We start from the raw sequence: 21,790 nt of genomic DNA on the forward strand, positions 1-21,790 counted from the left end.
GACGGGTTGTAGGGTATATTTGAGTTTTCTTTTAGGGTGATGTGAGTTGAGGGTGTCCAGAAAAGTCAAAAAGGCCTGTTCGGTGTTATCCCAGAGGCCGAAGATGTCGTCCAAGTACCGTAAATAAAGCAGAGGTTTGATGACTACCAGGTGAGCTACCCAGGTGAGCTAGAGGCCGCCCTGAGCTACCCAGGCGCCCTTAAAGCACTGTTTTTGCCATTCGTCATTGTAGCCATAAATAGTAAAGGGCTGAGTATCGGTAATGATTTCTAGAATCGATTTTGATTCTGATTCACATGGTCCCGATTCGATTACATAGGTCAGGGAAATTTTAATTACAATACCAATTTTGCTTGGATATAAAAAGAGATTCTCAGGGGCGGCCTCTAGCTCACCTGGTAGAGCGTAGGCCCAATGTAGGCTCATTTCCTGTCAACATCTTAACCCTTGTGTTGTCCTCCCGGCTAAAGAAATTTTGACACTTTTTTCAAAAAAGAAATTCCCTAGGCTTCCGACACTTTTTGTTGAAGTTTTTTTCCGCTTATTGTCGCATCTTTTTTTTTTTTTTTTTTTTGTTTTTTTGACATTGTGTTGCTTTTTTCTAAGTTTTCTTTCCAAGTTTTTGGCCCTTTTTTCCGACACTTTTGTCACTTTTACGTTTGACGCTTTTTTCCCAATACTACCAACTCATACAACGAGTTTTACACTTATTTTGGAATTCATGGACACTAAACCTAATTTTTGAGTTCAAAAAGCAGAAATATGCTATAAAATTGAATAAAACACCCAAAATTCAATGAAAGCAGTTTACTGATCCTTCATTTTACTTGAGAAGAGTGTTAAATGGAACCATCCATGTTCATTTTTTGCAATTTGGTTGAAAGAAACCCAAATTTCTGATATAGACATTTTTTGAAAATGGGTCAAATTTGACCTGAAGACAACCGGAGGGTTAAAACAGAGTTTCTCAGAGAACTTCTGCTGTAAATTGTACAAGCAAAAAGAAACCCTCAAATATTTTTATTTATTTTGTATTATTTTAGGCTACATTGAGAACTTACCACCAAACGGTTTGTTTAGTAACAGGACCAACATTATATTAACATAATTAACATTTCCTGCATGTCTGCCACCCCTCTCTCTCTCCTTTCATGCTGTTCTGCTGATTAAAGGATTTCATTAATTGCAATTATTTCACTCTAACAAAGATCAATTATTTGAACCCAGCCCTGATAAATAGTAGCCTCGTGAGACCGTCCTGATGTCGCGAGCTCCAGTTTTCCACCCGCAGATCAGTCTGGCATCTTGAGATAGAGAAAATTTGGAGCCGTTCGCCAAACGACCGACCAATCAGCGCTGGTTTTGAGGCGGGTTTAGGTGTGACGCAACGAGAAGCGACCGTTCAGTCTAAACAACGTGGCAGCTTCCACGGATGAGATGAGCGTAGCTATCGCAGCAAGTTTTATCCGAATTAGAAAGTAGTCCTTCATTGAAAGAAGAGCAAAAAACGGCACTGGAGGCTTTTCTCGGAGGAAAATATGTTTTTGCTCTTCTCCCGACTGGTTTCGGCAAGAGTTTGATCTGATTGGTTGATTTGGCCCCGTCTATCACCAATTATAGGTGGTGATAGACAGATGGTTTATCCAATCAGCTAACTAGGATTTTCGCCCCTTCCCAAAAGTTCTCCAACGGAAAGTTCCCAGATCAGGAAAGTCAGGTTAAATAAATAGTGGATTGATGTTGATGATGCATCCGTCCACTCTTGAGTTTGGAAGGCGTAAAAACACAGCTGTGCTGTCTTCTTTGGGTTGCAAGTCAGAAGTCTCTTGAACATCTGGCCACAGTGAACGTCATAGCTGGGTGTGCTCTGTGGGAAGTGTAAGCACACCGAGCTGTGATGGTACTATTGTGCCGCATTACATAATTAAGTAATGTGGAAAGGGTGAGGAGAAAACATGTTGTCTGGGTGAAGTTTAACATTTGTGATGTTGGCTGATGTGGAGTCAACACATTAGTTAACTACTTTATACTAGGGCTGATTTGCGATTACGAATCGATTTGCAATAAAAAAAATTACAAAGTAAATCCATATTGTACCTTCTACGATCATGTTAAATAAAGTAATAAAAAATAAATGAAAGATCCATTGAAAATAGGAACTATCTATGATATGTAACATTATTCCAAAATTTATCTTATGAAAAAACTGTAAATATAATAATGAAGCTTCCTGTTTGGAGAGTTGATGAAATGCTTTATAAGAAGACTTGCTGAGGCTGATTTCCTCCTCTGAGGCGTTTTAATGTAGCCTGGATGTCAGACAAACAACGTTTGAGGTCGGGAAGTTTGGTCTGGACTTGATCCGTTGTGGAGCAACTATGCTCGAACCAGAGCTGTTTGGACCAATCAAATTGTCAGGACGGGCGTTATACAATGATGGACAGATGATCAACAGTAACGTAATCAACCACGTCACCAAAGAGAGCTGGGGGCAGGGGCGGATATAGAAAAATATTTATGGGGTGGCGAGAGGAGGGAAGGAATTTTTGAGGGGTGGCAACATATGGCAGACGTATATTTACTGAATTTAATCACAGTTATCACAGTTTGATGAGAAATAGTATGTACACACAAAAGGGCACAAGCTGCCATTTACAAACTCATACAGACAAACTTAATCTCATGCATCAATGTCTTGCATTTGAGGCGACCATACAATGTGATCTCACTTAATAGGAGATAGAAGTATGATAGAAGTAAGGGGCATTATCACAGGAAAGGCATTACGGTGAGACACAGGTGATGAGTGGCAGATGTGTGAGAGGGGAAGCAAACAGTTGCAGTCGGACATTGGAGATTCGCGCTCGTAAATTGTCAAATTGGCCATAACTTTTAATTTGTTGCTGCCAACTGGCGTGGCAGCAGGGGTGGCAAGGCTTTCTGTTAGGGTGGCATTTGCCACCCTATGCCCACCGGGAGATCCGCCTATGCTTTTTTGATGGTTTACTTTTTTTTTTTGTGGTGTGTTTATTGTGAATTAAAAAGTGTCAGTTAAATAAATGTAATGTAAAGTAAAACACCACCACAGCACATGACGACGACAATCGATAGTCTGCGTGGTTGACGTACAGGGGAATCAAACAAACGGACGAGCAGTGCGTGTGGGATGACGTCAACACGGCACCTGTGACAGTACGCCTGCGCGGGGTTAACCAGGAAGAGCAATGCTTTAGATATGGCACTTCCCAATAAATCTAGGAGAAAAGGGAAAAAAGAACAACAAGTAAGTCTCACTGTTTCATTTTCACATCTTTTTGACGATCAGGAAAGTACATGTAAGAATGTTTAATAGACGACGCGTACTGCTTTTAATGAAACAAACACGAAACATGACGGTTGTTGTTGTTGTTGTTGTGGTGCAGAAGATGCTAGCTCTGAGCTCGTTGGGCTAAATTCTTACAGTAAATTCTGGGTCCGCAGATTTACTTGCGTAAAAATGTGACTTCGGTCGATTAATATCTCGCTTGTTATTATTTTGTATTTCATAAAATGTCAGAAAATAGTGTGAAATGTCCAATACGACTTCTCAGAGCCCAAGTAAACGGCTTCAAAGTGTTTTGCCTACCCTAACCCTTGAATACATTTGACGTTTAGAAACAGTCCAACGTTTCTAAACGTGAAATGTATTCAGTTTGCAGTGCAGAAAAAGCAGCAAGATTTCACATTTGAGGAGCTGGAACTGGACATGTTGTAGTTTAAAGAGTCCGTCCTTGCAGCCTTGCCTGGAGCTTTGTGTTGTCTGCTAAACAGTTTTTATGACAGTAACAGTAACTTCATTAAAAGTGATTGGAGTCCTTTCCAAAGGGCTCTGGCTGCAGACCGAGTCAGGACAGAGCAGCAGTATGCCGCCTCTAAACTGATTACACGGTTAAATCATTGAATCAACAACTCTCTAAAAACTAGGGCTGCTCCCTCTTAGTCGATTAGTCGACTAATCGGTCGTTTTGGTCTTAGTCAACTTAGATTTCTTTAGTCCATTAGTCATGTTTGATGCTTTTTTTCATGCTGAATGACTTACTTCCAAGAAACGTACGAGCACATCTCTGGTAAACACAATAATTAAAGTGGTGCTTTTGCATGACTCTTTGCGGAGAAACTCAGATTTACAGATCTGTCGATTAAATCAACTAATCGATTAGTCGATACAAATGAGTGTTAGTCGACTAAGAATTTCTTCAATCGAGCACAGCCCTACTAAAAACACGTCCAACATAAAAGCTTTCTATTCTAAAATCCAATTAAATTTTTTTAGCCACATGAACTTTGAGATCGGGCTGCACGATATGAGGAAAATATGCGATAACGTTGAATATCGCAACAACGATATTACTTGCGATAAATAAACAGATATTAAAGTGTACTCAGTTCTGCCTTTCTGCTGCTGTCAGTATTCTGCTGAAAAAAATCTAATTGCTTGTTGTAATTAAAACAAATGAAAGGAATATCATTTCCAACATTCTTTTATTGAACAAATCGAAGATTTAATTGAATATACAGTAAAAGGCACCACTTAAAAAAGAAGGTTAAAGGTCCAATGTGTGGGAATTTCTCTCCTCTAGCGTTGAGATCATATATCGCAATCAGCTCTCTCGCACCACGCAGTTCAAAGTACGTATTACAGCTACGTCTTCACACTTCAAAAAGCCGCTCTCTTGCTCTTTTCAATATTCTTTTTCTGGGCGAAGAAGAAGAAGACTCTTGTTCTTGAAATTTGGATTTTGAATAAGTGTGGTCCTCCATGTTTCCTTCTTCAAACTTGCCGGGGGCCGGGAAGCTACGATACCCATTAGCAGCATTAGCAGCACCTGTGAGTTTATCATGTCACGCTGAAAAACGCAAAAGAAGGAGCTGTATGTCCCTTACCGGCTACCGTATTTCAAGATGGCGCATGAATATGGAGCGTCTACCCCAGTTCCTGCGTACGCAAATGTAAAATTTCAAGCCAAAAGGAATACTTGGAGTTGATGGTGGAGGTAAATATTCATGAAAAAGGACAAGTTTGTGAATGGGCAACACAGATTTTGAGAATGAACAACTAAACACGTTACACACTGGGGCTTTAAAGTGCAGTTTTCTTTCAACTAACACAAAAAAATCGAAATGTCTTTTTGCGATATGTCTTTCACGGTGCGTTTATCGTGCCAGTTGATATCGCTATGACAATTTAAAAATATATATATATATAATATGCTGCGCAGCCCTACTTTGAGCTATGGAAAATAAACTGAGTATTCTGAGATACTGAGCACCAGTCTGATCCTAGCAATGTGTGTGTCTGCGCTTGTGTTACAACAGGTTTGACTGCTTCCACCTCCAGTCCTAGCCATGGTGTCCTGCCAGTCCTGCACCAGGATGTGCTCCCGCTCGTCGGCCTACACTCTGGCCCTCGGCCTGGGCTTCGTAACTCTGGGGACCAGTCGCATCCTGCTGCTCAAATTCTCTGCAAATTCTGGTGACTTGACAGATAAGAACTGTTTGTTTCCCACAGAGAGTTAACACGACGTGCTAAGCCTGTCTTCAAGTCAGCACACATTTGAACGACACGCTATGAAAACGGTTGTAATGTTTTTCAGCAGTGCATTCCACAGAACATCTTGTTCACCGTGTCTCTTTGTTTGTGCTTAATTTGCAGAGAACAAGTACGACTTCCTCCCTGCGTCCGTCAATCTACTTGCTGAGGCGCTCAAACTGCTCTTCTGCCTGGCTATGTCAGTCAGGGTCATAGTCCGAGGTAAACGTTGGAAGTCACAGCGTGTTTGCTCCACAGAACGTGTTGAGATTGTTTCTCAGGTTACATCTACATCGCTACGTTTTGAGTCAAAAACGATCTCAGTGCACACAGGTGTTTGTAGCTCCAGTAGAAGAACTAATCTCTGTTTAAAGTAACACGCCCAAACCAAAATATCTCATCAACATTCTGGTATACTGGGCATGCGCATGCCGAGGGTAAACAGGAGGCAGCATGCAGACTCTGCCCGTTGCTGGTAGTTGCCATGGTAACTTTAGTAGCTTAGTCTCAGAGAACGAGACGTCATGACCCAATCAGGCGGCGAAACGTTGGCGTCGGCCGTTGAGACTGCAACACAACCCCGCAGATTCCAAACCAAATGTCTCCGGTTTAGGGGCTCGGAAACGCCACGGCAGGGGGAAACGCAGCAAACCGTTTTAAAACCAAAACGTAGCAATGTAAATGTTGCCCCGTTATAAATACTTGGGAACCACTATTGATAATACATTTTGTTTTCAACCCCACACCGACGCTGTTTGTTGAAAAAAAAAAAAGTCCAGCTTTTCCGAGGCTTTTCTTTATAAGAAAAACGAAGTCATTCAACGTGTGCTATGTTTTTATGACTTGGTTTTACCAGTGTTTTATTGACGCTGTCCTCATGTTTTGCATGGTGGCTTGGTGTTGCAGTCTTCCATTGGCTGGTCAAAGTGGCAAATAAGGTGATCGGGTTGCAGAATATCTAATGTAAGCGTGTCACCTGCAAGGCTCCACAAATTCTCGACTGCGTGCGTGCGTTTTATGCCTGGGCATTATATCGACATATGGACATCGATATATGAGACTAGATATCGTCTTACGTTTTGGATATCGTTATAAAGTGAACATAACATATGACTGTTGTAGCTGTTTTATTATTTGCCTTTACCCACTTAGTCATTGTATCCACGTTATTGGTGGTTATTTATCAAAAATCTCATTTTGTAATTTTTTTAATGAAAGAAACCAAAAGCCAACCCTACAATATTGCGTTGATATCTCCATATCGCCCTGTGTGTTTGTGTGTGTCTGGTCTGTCTGATCTGTCTGGTCTGGTCTGGTCTTGTCTATCTTGTCTGTCAGAGTGTGATGGTAAGGTGTGTTTATTCGCTCCTTTTTGTCTGTTTCTTCAGAGGGACGATCCCGCAGAGAGCTTGGCTGTTCCTCCAGCGCCTCCTTCCTCAACTCCCTGAAGTGGGCCATCCCGGCTTTCCTCTACTTCCTCGACAACCTCATCATCTTCTACGTGATGACCTACCTGCAGCCTGTTAGTTCAGCTTCCATGTTTAGTTATAAGACCTGAAGGAAATTGTGTGTGTGTTAGCTTTACATCCACACACAAAGCATTAGGGAGACAATTGTGTTGCATAAATTCCAATTATTCAATCCCCCCCATAATGTTAACTCTTTGAAACAATCTTTTAATCCAGTGAAAGACTGTGTCTAACCTTATCATATCATCCCAGCTTTTACAAAGTGTCCTGCTCAAAGACTTTGTGTTGAATATGTTCTGCTATCACTCTGCTGTTTAATCTCTAAACCTAAGCTGTTCTTCCTCTTGTCCCCAGGCCATGGCGGTGTTGTTCTCCAACTTTGTCATCCTGACCACAGCTGTACTCTTCAGGATTGTTCTGAAGTAAGTGGCTCAGTTAAAGAGCCTGTACTGTCTTGTCCTTCAGTAGGATAGTGTGTGTTATGTGGGAGGTGGTGATGAGCATGTGCATCTGCTGAAAACACTTTATCTCATCCCCTGTTTTTGTGCTGTAGCTTCTCCGTTCCTTGTTTTTTGACTTGTTTAGAAGAGAAGTCTTCTATTTTAACCAAATATTTTAGCTTTTTCTTTTTCTGAAAATCTGCTCCTAGTAGTGTCAAAGTGAGCTTTTTCACACTGTAGGACACTATTACTGAAGAATGTATTGTAATTTGTTCCAAAGTTTCCCTTTTTAATTGGTAAACCATTTCATCAAATTAGACATCTTATGCATCATTTTTTATACAGCATTGAAATGTAACGAAGTACAAATACTTTGTTACTGTACTGAAGTAGACTTTTTTTCACGGATCTGTACTTGACATCGTTATTTATATTTCTGGAAACGTTTATGTTTACTCCACTACATTTCCTGAATAAAATCTTTACTTTTACTCCGATACATTTCTCATAAGCATCTTCGTTACTCTTAGCTACAAAAATAAAAATCAGAAGAAATTTGTTAGAGTGCAAAAAAGCAGGTTTGGTGAATGGGGGGGGGTTAGGGGATAAAGATAACGTTAAATACCTGCGGCGCTATTTGCAAGAAATGTTTTCGTTTATTGGAGTTCAAGATTCTTTGTCGCACACAAAAATTCAGTTTCTGCTTTTCTCTCAAAATATGCAGCTTTTGGTCCTTTAACTCGGGAGCCACAATCACGTTCATAATCAAAGTTATTTTTTACTTTTACTTCTAATAGATCAGTACATTTGTTATCCAAAAGTTATTTTTGATATTAACTGAAGGATCCGTAGTACAGTAAATATCAGATACTTTCAGACTTTTACTCAAGTAATATTCTAAAAGGAGACTTTAACTTCTACCAAAGTCATTTTCTGCTACTTTTACTTAAGTATTGCTTTCAAGTACTTTATACAAGACTGTTTTTATTAGGGATGCACCGAATCCAGATTTTTGGGGTTCGGCCGAATACCGAATCCACTGGTTAAGATTCTGCCGAATCCGAATATCGACTCCTCCTCCCATCCTCAGTCCATTAACACAGTAAACAACGTCCACAGCGGTGTAGTTTTAATTTTATTTTATTTTAACTGTAAAAAAAAAAAAAAAAAAAAAAGGTAATGGTCATCTGGTTAACACCAGTTTTTAGCTGTGACTGTCCTTCCTTTGCCGTACCTGAAGTTGCTGCATTCTGGCTGCTGTCTGGAGATTCCTTCATGCACAACTCGTATTCTTTCGGATGTTTCGTACCAAATGTTGTAACAGCGGCGATGTTGTGTATTGTTTAGGGTCCTCGCCACCACCAGACAAATCAGCATTGCAGATTGAACATGTAGCTGGACTTGAACGGCCTTCTTTTGACTGAAAGTACTGCCAAACACCAACTTGTTCTGCTCACGAGTTCCATTTCCACTTCCTCACAGCCTGCTACGTAAACAACTTCCCGTAATCAACGGCGCCGTCATTAGGTCGACCAGCTTAGCGCGCGTAGTGCAAGCGTAGGGTTCGGTTGGGTGGAAAAAGAATTCTAAAAAAGCCCAATATTCGGCCGAATCCGAAGCCAAATCCTGGATCCGGTGCATCCCTTGTTTTTATACCCATTATCGTGTAGTTCTACATATTTAATACTTTTGGAAACCTTGAGATCTCGACACACAATGAAGCTCACGCTATATTTTTTTGGGCTGTAGCTTCTCCATGAAGCGTTGTCCCTTTTGTGACTTGTTTAGAAGAGAAGTCTTTTATTTGTTATCTTCTATTATTATATGTCAGAGTTTTTTTTCTGAAAATCTGCTTTCACTAGCTTCAACGTGGGCTTTTCTCACTGTAGGACAGTATTACTGAATGTATTGTAAATGTTCCAAAGTTGCCCTTTTTTCATTTGTAGTGTTAAATCACAGCCTAAGTTATCTCAGGACACCTACAGATAGAGTAGGTCTAGACCACACTTTATAATTTTATACACATAACCGTGTAATTCTACATACATGTATGTAATACTTTTGGAAACCTTAGGATCTCGACACTAAGCGCAGATGAAACTAAAACTATCTCTCTCCCTTTTCCTGCAGGAGGCGCCTGTCCTGGGTTCAGTGGGCAGCGTTGTTTGTCCTCTTCCTGTCCATTGTTTCCTTGACGACCGGATCGGGGGGTAGCCAAAACTCCATAGCTGTGCCAGGTCTCCACTCCAACCCCCACTCCACCCCCTCCAACTCCTGCCTACTCTACACTCAGCTGCTGGAGCAGATGAGGAACAGCAGGTGACGTGATGAATGCGTGATGAATGAAATCATGAGGACTTCACCGATGTAGCATTGCACTCACAAAATTTTGTCGGACATGAGCAGTTCAAAACAAAAAAAGGGATCAAAACAGATGCAGCAGAACCAGCAGTATTAGTCTATATCCACGACGTTCCACTTCTGGGATTGCTCCGGTGCCGCCGGAAATTCTGCCTGATGTCCCTCATTTCGGCCGGATGTCCGTCCCCTTCCTCTTTCTTTGTGTTGGCGTTCTAACCTCCGGTGGATTTGTGAGGACTATGGTTAACTGCTCCTCAGATCTCTGCAGGGTAAATCCAGACAGCTAGCTAGACTATATATCCAATCTGAGTTTGCTGTAGCACGACTAAAACAACTTTTGAATGTACACATGAGCCTCCAAAACAAGTTCCTTCCAGAGGCTGTTTTGCAGAGGCACCGGGCTCCATCCGGCACTTAGCCCCACCCAAGACGATTGTGATTGGTTTCAAGAAATGGCAATAAACCAGAGCATGTTTTTCTCCCATCCCAGAATGTTGTGTGGACTACCCAGACCCTCTTCCACAGCACTGTGGAGGAAGGCCTGACAACACGAGCCTACAGCGCTATCTACTCTTTTATTCCATGCTCTCTTCTTTCCTGTCAAGACCATAGACTGTAAATAAAGATGGACGACGCGTCTCCACTTCCTCACACTTTACAAAAGTGAAGCCAAAATCTCCCAGATTTAGGCGCTGCCATCTTGTGATTTTGGAGCCTGCGCAATAGTGATCGGGCAGTGGAGACGCGGTTTCCAATATCCAAGACTCGCCCATACACCCGCCCGACCAATCACGAGTCAATCACAGCTGTCAATCATGACGTTTCATCCCGTTTTTTGATAGCATCAAATAATTGACAATAGAAGCAAACCTATCAGAAAAATCAGTTCAACATCAGAGTGATCAGAACTAACCAAAATGACAGAAAACATATTTGGGAAAAATGTATTTGAGGTATACATTTATTATACTGTACATGGAGGGAGTGTGGTTTATGACCTATACTGCAGCTATCCACCAGGGGGCAATCCAGATATTAATATTAGCCTTATTTATATAGCACTTCACAAAACAAATTTACAAAGTACTTAACAAGACAATAATAACAGGGCAGACCAACAATGATAAAAACTATTTAAAACAAATTAAAAGTTTTACATTATTAAAAAAGGAGCAACACAAGAGAGTAAGTAAGATAGATAGATAGATAGATAGATAGATAGATAGATAGATAGATATACTTTATTCATCCCGAGGGAAATTGTAGGCATCCAGTATCTTAGACAACCATAACACAACAAACACACATATATCTCACATACATAAAAATCAACAATTTCTGAAGTGATTACAAAGGTCAGGTATGGACTGACCGTGTGATGCAATGACCATGATAAGGTGCCATATGGTAGAGTGTGTGTGCAATGGCGGTAGTGCAAAAGTGAACAGTGCAATAGCTTATTATTAAATATTAACAATGACTATGAAAAGACAAGAATGTAAACATAACAGAATTGCTTGACAAACCAGAAAATAAATAATATACTTTTAGAACAATATATAACGGGTAATAAGTTATAAGATGTGGATGTTATGACCACAGTCCAGATTATGTAGGAGGGCTAATAGCCTATAAGACAGGTCAGGTGTACAGCAGACAAAGTGATATAATGGTAGGGGCTGAGAGAGACAGGCTCATGCTGAAAAGTCCATTTCTCCCCTCCCCCTTTTGTGTGGTATTGAAGATACCACAGAACAATATGAACTAATTAAAATAGTCGAAAGAATAAAGGTTAAGAGAATGCCATTACATGTGAACTAGTTTTGTTTTGGCTTCACATATTGAGTCTATACATTAACCCCTGGTCAAGACCTACCTCCATCAGTACCTAATAATTTGATGATTCTCCAGGCTGCAGTGATTTGTCTGGCACAGTTGTGTTGTTTTATTTTCCCCTTGTTCATATCTTTTCTCTTCTCCTTCCGTCCACAGTGCCAGTGCGTCGTGGGTGTCGTCCCTGCCCGGGCAGGCCTGGAGGGACAGCGTAGTGGAGAAGCTTCGGTCTCTGGGTGTGGGTCACATCCTCCTCCTCCTCCAGTGTTTCATCTCGGCCATGGCCAACATCTACAACGAGAAGATCCTGAAAGAAGGAGACCAGCTCACGGAGAGCATCTTCATCCAGAACAGTAAATTGTGAGAGGCGACTTGTGGAAAAACAAGGCGGAAGACAAAAAAAATTCAACTCTTCCATTCTAATCTCAGTCCTTTTTTTTGCTTTGTGGTTTTTGCAGGTATGCCTTCGGCGTGGTGTTTAACGGTCTGACCCTCGGGCTCGGCAGCGAGGCGCGGGGCCTCACCGTGCACTGTGGCCTCCTGCATGGACATAATGTCTACTCCATGTGTCTAGTGCTGGTCACTGGTGAGTTAGTCTATATCAACGACGTTTCACTTCAGGAATTGCTCCATTGCCGCCGGATGTACTTCATTTTGGGCCGCATGTCCGTCCCCTTTCTCTTTCTTTGTGTTGGCGTTCTAACCTCTGGTGGATTTGTGAGGACTATGGTTAACTGCTCCTCAGATCTCTGCAGGGTAAATCCAGACAGCTAGCTAGACTATCTGTCCAATCTGAGGCTGTGCGTGATCACAGAAGGCTTGTATGCATGTGGATGCTCCGACAGTTTTGTTGTCATTACTTAGAATTCCTAGCTTTATATTTCTATAGCTTTAAGTAACATTTTCAATGCAGGAATTTTACTTGTAACAGAGTATTTCTACACTGTGGTAGTAGTTCTTCTAAGTAAAGGATCTGAATACTTCTTCCACCACTAATCATGCTACATCCAGCCTAGCTACTAAATATAAACAACAACCAGTGCTTTAATTTTTGTTGAGCGCACAGACATTTTTTGGCTAATTTTTAAATTGACTTACTGTAGGCCACTTGTCAGGTCATTTTAAGCTTTTGAGCAAATATATAATGATGTTGTTTACATAGTAAGGTCAGTGACTGGATAATTCCAGTCTCCAAATAAGTTATTCAAATCAATAAACATCATTAAGTGCACATTTGAAAATAAATAACTCCCACTCTTCTCTGTCTTCTCCTCAGCTGCCCTGGGTTTATCTGTGGCCTTCATCTTGAAATTCAGAGACAACATGTTCCACGTGCTGACGGGCCAGATCAACACGGTCCTGGTCACCGCCCTCTCCCTCTTCCTCTTCGACTTCCGCCCTTCGCTGGACTTCTTCCTCCAGGCTCCCACAGTCCTGCTGGCCATCTTCATCTACAACGCCAGCCGGCCCAAGGACCTGGAATACACCCTGCAGCAGGAAAAACTGCGGGTCATCAACGGGGAGGTGTTCGAGAGGTCCAGAGGGGTAGGGAGCAAACCGCTTCGCTCAACTAACCTCCATGTAAAGCCTCTTCCTTTCCCTCCCACACACATACCAAGCTCTCTGTAGGGAACTCGGCTCTCCTTTCTCTCTAATGTGATTTCTTTAGTGCAGGAGGAAACCTAATTCCCTGCTATGAAAACAGCATTCAGACTCATGCTGGTGCATTACCTCACGTAATGTCATTAGGGTTATGTTAGGTCTATTGGATTTCAAAAGAGGAAGCTATTAAACAGAACAGATTTCTACGGCAGTTAGCAGGACTGTGAGGTAGTTTCCATGACTATTTTTGTGATGACACTATGTTAATGAGATAAGATGAAGTGAGATATCATGTTAATGTTAGGCTAGTCTCACATAGCCAGCTGTATCTCCACAGCGCTGTGGAGTAAAGGTCTGGCTACTCCACACATACATTCTAGTATAGGAGGGTGTATTCAGTTTCTTTAAACCAATCACAATGGTCTTGTGCGGCGCTAAGCTGCGGACGCGGCGGTGGTGGCTCTGCTAAATAGTCTCAGGAAGGAACTTGTTTTGGTGGAACATTTGCACCCTGCAAAACAAAACGCCACATACAATATTAAATGAAGTGAACTGTTGACACAATACAGTAACGTGAGCTATTTAAATTATCCGATACATGGTTAAACCTCATTAGCTCTTACCAGTGTATCTCTGTGTGTACTTGGTCCACAGCAATCCCACCAATCGGTCCCAAAACGTCCCAGTTAGAGAGGAAATGCCCTAAACATATTCTTTGTAAATCTTTACAATTATTTCACTGAAAGAACCAAGCAGGCCTGCCTTGATGCACGATTTACATTTTCAGTTACACATGAAGGTATCTACATATGAGTGACATGACCCTGTCATGAACGTGTCATAAACATTATAAACAAGTCTATGTGTCTACGTTTATGACATAACGCTTCTTTTAGTAAGTGTCATTCGGTTTTCGTCATGACAAGTTCGGGTCAGGGTTCATGTGTCATGACAGTGTCATGACACTCTTATGTGGATACCTTCAAGTAAAGTGTTACCAAAATTTCTTCAAGACTTGCCATTTTCAGCATGTAGCTCGCTAGCACTCTGGCACTGCCTACTTCAACTGCTCGCTAACAACTGCTATCACCAATGCATGCACATGTGTGTGTATTTCCTGTGTGTGTGTGTGTGTGTGGGATTTTTTAAAAGTGAATGAATTTCACCAAGAAGGATTACTTAGTAAGGGCCAAAGAGTATAGAAGTACCAAGAGGCGAAACTCAATAGAGCGTTGTGTTGCGTTCAGTCCAAGATGGCGGAGCTGCACTCAATAGAACGTTCCATTTCAAGCTGCAGCTCGGTCATGGGTGCGTTTGTTGCAATGGAACGTTCTATTGAGTGCCGCTCGTCTTGGACTGAACGCAACACTGACGCTCTATTGAGTTTCCCTCTTAATCTCTATACTCTTTGTAAGGGCTGCACAATATATCGTTTTCTTTTCTTTTTTTTTAGTGCTGCGTTTTATATTCAAGTCAATGTTCAATTTGTTCAATAGAAGAACCTTAGAAATTATTTCCTTTCATTTGTTTTAAATTCAACGAGCAGTTTGTTGTATTTTAGCAGAAGACTGAAAGCAGCAGAAAGGCGGAACCGAGTACACTTTAATATCTGTTTGTTTTATCGCAAGTTATATTGTTATCGCCATATTCAACAACGTTATCGCATATTTTCCTCATATCGTGCAGCCCTAATTAAAGTTCCCACCAGTGGTGTCGGCAGGATTCTATTTCACAGTACGCACAAGAACTGCCCGCCCGCTGAAGCGGTTTACTGCGCCAGAAATCAGCTGTTCTTAAAATATTTAATGTGTATGAGAGTGTGCTCCTAGCGTAGTTTTATCATATCATAATGACCAGTGTTTGTAAGAGAGAGAGAGAAAGAGAGAGAGAGGTGGATGAGCTCTGAGCAGACAGCTGTCAGCGAGCCTGTAGGGAGATATGAATAACATGATTTCTCTGTGTGTAAACATCATATCCCCAATATGATCAAAAACTGGAGAAGCCTCATAACAGCCATATTCATGTCCATGTTAACACACACGATTCAAACACCATGCTATAGCTCCGTCTGTTGGTTCAGCGATACTCAGTGTCCATAGCAACCATCTATCTACCGACGGAGTCCTAAAAATGAACATTGTGATTAATGGCGGATGGGTTGTTGGGGAAATAAGGTATAATTAATGAGAAAATGATGACTGTGACCAGAGCAGAGCTGCTGCTGTCGGCTGCTGCTCCTGTGCACATTAACCCATCACTGTCATTAGAGACGTGTCGCGTGTCTCACAGAAGAAACAAAATGTACGCACTAGAGCCGACCGATAAAGGATTTTTAAGGCCGATATCAATACAAATATTTGGTGATTTGAAAATCTGATATTCCGATATATTGGCCGATATATATTTAAAGGTCCCATGGCATAAAAATTTCACTTTGAGTTTTTTTAACATTAATATGCGTTCCCCCAGCCTGCCTTAATTTGTAATTCTGCACCAAGGCGGAATTTTGCGAAAGAGCCTTCAGATACAGTATTAGGGGACCACTAAGGTCTATATAAAAGAGACTTCAGATACAGTATTAGGGGACCACTAAGGTCTATATAAAAGAGACTTCAGATACAGTATTAGGGGACCACTACGGTCTATATAAAAGAGACTTCAGATACAGTATTAGGGGACCACTAAGGTCTATATAAAAGAGACTTCAGATACAGTATCAGGGGACCACTAAGGCCTATATAAAAGAGACTTCAGATACAGTATTAGGGGACCACTAAGGCCTATATAAAAGAGACTTCAGATACAGTATTAGGGGACCACTAAGGTCTAGATAAAGAGACTTCAGATACAGTATTAGGGGACCACTAAGGCCTATATAAAAGAGACTTCAGATACAGTATTAGGGGACCACTAAGGTCTAGATAAAAGAGCCTTCAGATACAGTATTAGGGGACCACTAAGGTCTATATAAAAGAGACTTCAGATACAGTATTAGGGGACCACTAAGGCCTATATAAAAGAGACTTCAGATACAGTATTAGGGGACCACTAAGGCCTATATAAAAGAGACTTCAGATACAGTATTAGGGGACCACTAAGGTCTATATAAAAAAGACTTCAGATACAGTATTAGGGGACCACTAAGGTCTATATAAAAGAGACTTCAGATACAGTATTAGGGGACCACTAAGGTCTATATAAAAGAGACTTCAGATACAGTATTAGGGGACCACTAAGGCCTATATAAAAGAGACTTCAGATACAGTATTAGGGGACCACTAAGGTCTATATAAAAGAGACTTCAGATACAGTATTAGGGGACCACTAAAGGTCTAGATAAAGAGACTTCAGATACAGTATTAGGGGACCACTAAGGTCTATATAAAAGAGACTTCAGATACAGTATTAGGGGACCACTAAGGCCTATATAAAAGAGACTTCAGATACAGTATTAGGGGACCACTAAGGCCTATATAAAAGAGACTTCAGATACAGTATTAGGGGACCACTAAGGCCTATATAAAAGAGACTTCAGATACAGTATTAGGGGACCACTAAGGTCTAGATAAAAGAGCCTTCAGATACAGTATTAGGGGACCACTAAGGTCTATATAAAAGAGACTTCAGATACAGTATTAGGGGACCACTAAGGCCTATATAAAAGAGACTTCAGATACAGTATTAGGGGACCACTAAGGTCTATATAAAAGAGACTTCAGATACAGTATTAGGGGACCACTAAGGCCTATATAAAAGAGACTTCAGATACAGTATTAGGGGACCACTAAGGTCTATATAAAAGAGACTTCAGATACAGTATTAGGGGACCACTAAGGTCTATATAAAAGAGACTTCAGATACAGTATTAGGGGACCACTAAGGTCTATATAAAAGAGACTTCAGATACAGTATTAGGGGACCACTAAGGTCTATATAAAAGAGACTTCAGATACAGTATTAGGGGACCACTAAGGTCTATATAAAAGAGACTTCAGATACAGTATTAGAGGACCACTAAGGCCTATATAAAAGAGACTTCAGATACAGTATTAGAGGACCACTAAGGTCTATATAAAAGAGACTTCAGATACAGTATTAGGGGACCACTAAGGCCTATATAAAAGAGACTTCAGATACAGTATTAGGGGACCACTAAGGTCTATATAAAAGAGACTTCAGATACAGTATTAGGGGACCACTAAGGTCTATATAAAAGAGACTTCAGATACAGTATTAGAGGACCACTAAGGCCTATATAAAAGCATCCAAAGAGCACCATGTCATGGGACCTTTAAAAATTATATATATATATATTTTATTTATTTTTTTAATCCAGAAACGCGTAACAAAACATAAACAGATTCCCTAACATTAGTTATTTATGAGTCCTCACTAAAATAATATGATAATGCAGTTTAAAAATAAAAAGTTTGTTTTATTGTCACAACAGAACAGTGGAACATCAAAATATTGTTCTGATAAATAAAATGTATAAAAATACAAACTTAACATATGCAACTTAAAGTCCTTTGAACAAAAACACAATAAGAACAAACAAAAATCAAAGAGTGTTGCCAACAGGGACGCTGTAGAGCGCCCTCTGGGGGACAAACTACGCAACGCCAACACTCAGAACATGGTTGAAGGGTGTTTTGCCCGTTTTTATTTAATTTTTTAAATATTCACGTATCGGGCCATTATAAACGCTGATAGCGATAGTTTGGAAAATGCCTAATATCAGCCCGCCGATATATCAGTCAGTCTCTAGTACGCACGGCGCGTACAGGATAACGGCTGCCGCCGCCACTGAGTTCACCCATGAATGTTTTGACTCTGCATGCGTTCTGATTGGCTCTTTGTGTGATTTGTGTGGCAGGACGGCGAGGAGCTGGAGCTCCTGACAAAGCCCAACACAGACAGCGAGTCCGAGGAGGAGTCTTTGTAGTACTCACGGACAAGACACAAGGTATTGTTCTTCACCGCTGCCAAACCGCACAGACTCACGGAGGCAGCACGCTCGCTGACTCTTGTCAAAGCATTTATTCGAATGACGTGACTGGCAGCGATGATAGGGTCGTCTGATGAACTCTGTCCAACTCTTGAGATTCCTCCGACTATTGTGTATATTTTGAAATGTGCCTGTCTGTAAACGAGCGCCGTCATTTACAGAGGAACATCAGTAAGACATCAGTGAATGTTAGGGCTGCACAACGTGAGGAGAATATGCGACACGCGATAACGTTGTTGAATATCGCGATATTATTTGCGGTAAATAATCAGATAGAGCTGGGCAATATATCGATATTCTATCGATATTGTGATATGAGACTAGATATGGTCTTAGATTTTGGATATTGTAATATGGCATAAGAGTTGTCTTTTCCTGGTTTTAAAGGCTGCATTACAGTAAAGTGATGTCATTTTCTGAACTTACCAGACTGTTGTAACTGTTCTATTATTTGCCTTTACCCTCTTAGTCATTATATCCACATTACTGATGATTATTTATCACAAATCTCATTGTGTAAATATCGACACTACAATATCGTTGTGGTATCGATATCGAGGTATTTGGTCAAAAATATCGTGATATTTGATTTTCTCCATATCGCCCAGCCCTATAATCAGATAGTGTTCTCAGTTCTGCTGCTATCAGTATTCTGCTGAAACACTGTACGACAAATTGCTTGTTGAATTTAAAACAAATAAAAAGGAAATCATTTCCAACATTGTTTTATTGAACAAATTGAACATAAAAGGAACCACTAAATAAAGTGACAGTTAAAGTACATTTTCATGCGCGGTTTCTACTCATATTTTATAAGTGTCTTTCGCGATATGTCGCAGCCTTTCGAGATATGGTTATTGTGCCAGTTGATATTGCGATGCTAAAAAAAAACAAGAAAACGATATATTGTGCAGCCCTAGTGTATGTGCTTGGAAAATAGTCATCACAGTGTTTGGCATTCGGGATCATTAAAGGTGTCTGTTATGGATAATTGTATTTCTTCTAATGATTCCTGTTTAATGTGCAGCTATTTGACAGCTCGCAGGTAATGACCAGCCACACAGTTGTACGATTGTATTTGGCTTGTAATTGTTGTGCAATTACTTGTTGTAAAAGTAGTGCGTATTCAATCTATGGTCAATATTTAAATCCCTGTGGAAAACCGAGGCGCCACTTTCCAGTACAAAGTCACAAACTACAGCTTCAACTATACATTACCAGGAATGTACACGCACAACGGGACTCATGTTTCCATTACAGTGTACGGAGCTTTCTATTTCTCCCGCTCACTCAGTGTATTTTCTTAAACATGAACGAGAACCATGAGCAACTACACAACTGACCAGTCAGTACGCCTGCATTTCTGAAAGCACAACAAAGATGCTCTTGGTTCTCCAACTTCGCCTCAAACTTTTTTTTTTTTGTCATGTTGATGTGATTACAACTGTGAAATATAATTCTTTTAAGATTCTTCTTGTGCCATTAAATTTGAATGCTTGTTCTGAAATAAACTTCAAGTAAATTGCTTTCATTTTGTCTAAATAGAAGTAAGGGGTTTAAGGGGAGTAGCTCAGTCCGTAGGGACTTGGGTTGGGAACTGGATGGTCGCTGGTTCAAAATTCTGATACCATGCACTGGAATTGTTTAAAAAAAAAAAAGTGGCAGACTGAGCATATAGAAAATCTGTTTTGTATTCTGAAATACAATCTTTTCAACAAGTGAAACTAATAATGAATGTTAGGTTTTATTTAGCAGAATTACATTATGTTGTTCTATCCTATCCAATATTTCCTATATTTCTAAGCAGATTTTCTATGCTGTGTTCTGATAACCTCCTTCCCCTGTGCCACCCCACTTGAAAAAAAATCCTGGAATCGCCCCTGACTGTTGTACAGCACACATTTATCTAAATATAAAATAGGGATGTCTTCATGATTAAATGGCCAATAAAATCTAAGTTTTTCCCTTCATCATCTTGTTGGGCCACTAGGAGAAGATGTAGCTTAAATGATTCTTGCAATGCACAAGTTCAGAGTGATGTGTGCAGCTGAGTATTGATACTCTGTGCTCATAATCCAAAGACCATCACTGGTAGTCAACAAATCTTTTATTTGTCATATAGCAACAACAGAGTATAAATTAGAACATTATATAGCAACAGAAACTTTACAAAAGAGAAAAAAATGTGACAGCTTCTTTTCATAAAATAATCGATAACTGCACCTCAAATGCAACAGAAGTCCAATAAATACATATATGTCTTTTTTTTTTTAGCCCATTATCTACAAAATACAGGTCTGTGCTGACAAAAATGAACATGTAAAGTTGACCCAGAAGGCAAGTGAAGGAGACATGACATGATAACGTGCAAAACACTTGTTGTTCAAAGTCAGAAATAACAAATCCATAAAACAAAAACTAAATCCACAACAGATCCCTGATCCTCCAGGCTCATCTACACATTTATTGATCGATTAAAGCCCCCTTGCAAATTACAGTTACTTGCAGCATACTATGCTATACGTGTATTTGTCAAAGATCTGGATAGGTGAAAGCAGCCGTTTCCAGGCTTTCGCTAAGTGCTACAAAACATTCGAGGACCTTCCGGTAACACTTTATAATAACTATCGCAAATAAATGGTAGATTGATAGTTAATTCAACTTAAAGTTAAGTTATTTTACTGTTTCAAACAATGAAAGTATGATCAATAATGTTCAGTACTTATTAGTTTAGCTATAAAAGGTGCTGTAGGTAGGATTGCGAAGATCCAGGACTTAGTCAAAAAATTTGAACATCGACAACTTCTCAGTCCCTCCTCCCACTTTCTGCTAAAGCCCAAAACGGTCTCCTAAGCCCCTCCCCCCACAAGGGAGAATGAATGCGTGTGCATGAGCAGTGATTAGGCTCGTTCGAGATGAACTGCGCCTCGCCTGTAAAGTAGACGAGAGCAGGCGGCAGCAGCCGGGGGCGGTGACAAAAGTCCGCTCTCAAGTCGGACAGTTTTCCAGCTGATTCCAGCAGCCTTCAGGATGAACAGGAAGTGACAGAAACACTGGTGGTCCGATTCCGATTTAATAAAATGTTATCAGACCCCTATATCAGCTCCTACACAGTCTCCAGCTGTTTTTATTATGACAGAGTAGCTGTCAAAATGCTCTACATGCGATCTGTTGCTGATTTTAATTAACAACAGACTGTAGATGATCTGTAATCTGAACAGATTTAGTCTCTCTGACTTCTAAACATAACTACCAGCCACACAACATGGGTTCTGTACAGAATAAGCCTTTAAATCAGACAAATCACAGTTAAAATCCCTCCGATTCAAAATCAATAAAAGATATAAATGCTTTAAGTTTTTTTTTAATCATATTTGTTTTATAAAAGCTCGCATCGAAACCAATCAGCTGTTCGATCAGCTGAAAGGGGGCGTTTCCCAGCATGCACTGGGTCTGCCTGTGTCCGCCTGGGTCTTGCAGTTGGAGAAAAGCAACTGCGCTACCTGCG

The 21,790-nt window shown here is 40.5% G+C and overlaps 1 protein-coding gene across 2 annotated transcripts; it reads left to right on the forward strand.

Annotated features, from left to right (window-relative positions):
* Positions 1-3,153: 3,153 nt before the first annotated feature.
* slc35a5 (solute carrier family 35 member A5) lies at positions 3,154-18,614 on the forward strand. 2 transcript variants are annotated; one of them, XM_039818887.1, is made up of 10 exons: positions 3,154-3,283; positions 5,356-5,512; positions 5,693-5,791; positions 6,958-7,091; positions 7,393-7,460; positions 9,609-9,797; positions 11,832-12,032; positions 12,131-12,258; positions 12,949-13,253; positions 18,151-18,614. In XM_039818887.1, the coding sequence occupies exons 2-10, from the start codon at positions 5,386-5,388 to the stop codon at positions 18,217-18,219; spliced, it is 1,320 nt and encodes a 439-aa protein (XP_039674821.1). In that variant the 5' UTR covers positions 3,154-3,283; positions 5,356-5,385; the 3' UTR covers positions 18,220-18,614. The 2 variants fall into 2 exon arrangements, with proteins under 2 accessions (XP_039674821.1, XP_039674822.1); XM_039818888.1 differs by having other exon boundaries at positions 3,155-3,283; positions 12,949-13,217.
* Positions 18,615-21,790: the final 3,176 nt, after the last annotated feature.

The sequence above is a fragment of the Perca fluviatilis genome, chromosome 12, assembly GCF_010015445.1.
Source record: "Perca fluviatilis chromosome 12, GENO_Pfluv_1.0, whole genome shotgun sequence".
Lineage (NCBI taxonomy): Eukaryota > Metazoa > Chordata > Actinopteri > Perciformes > Percidae > Perca > Perca fluviatilis.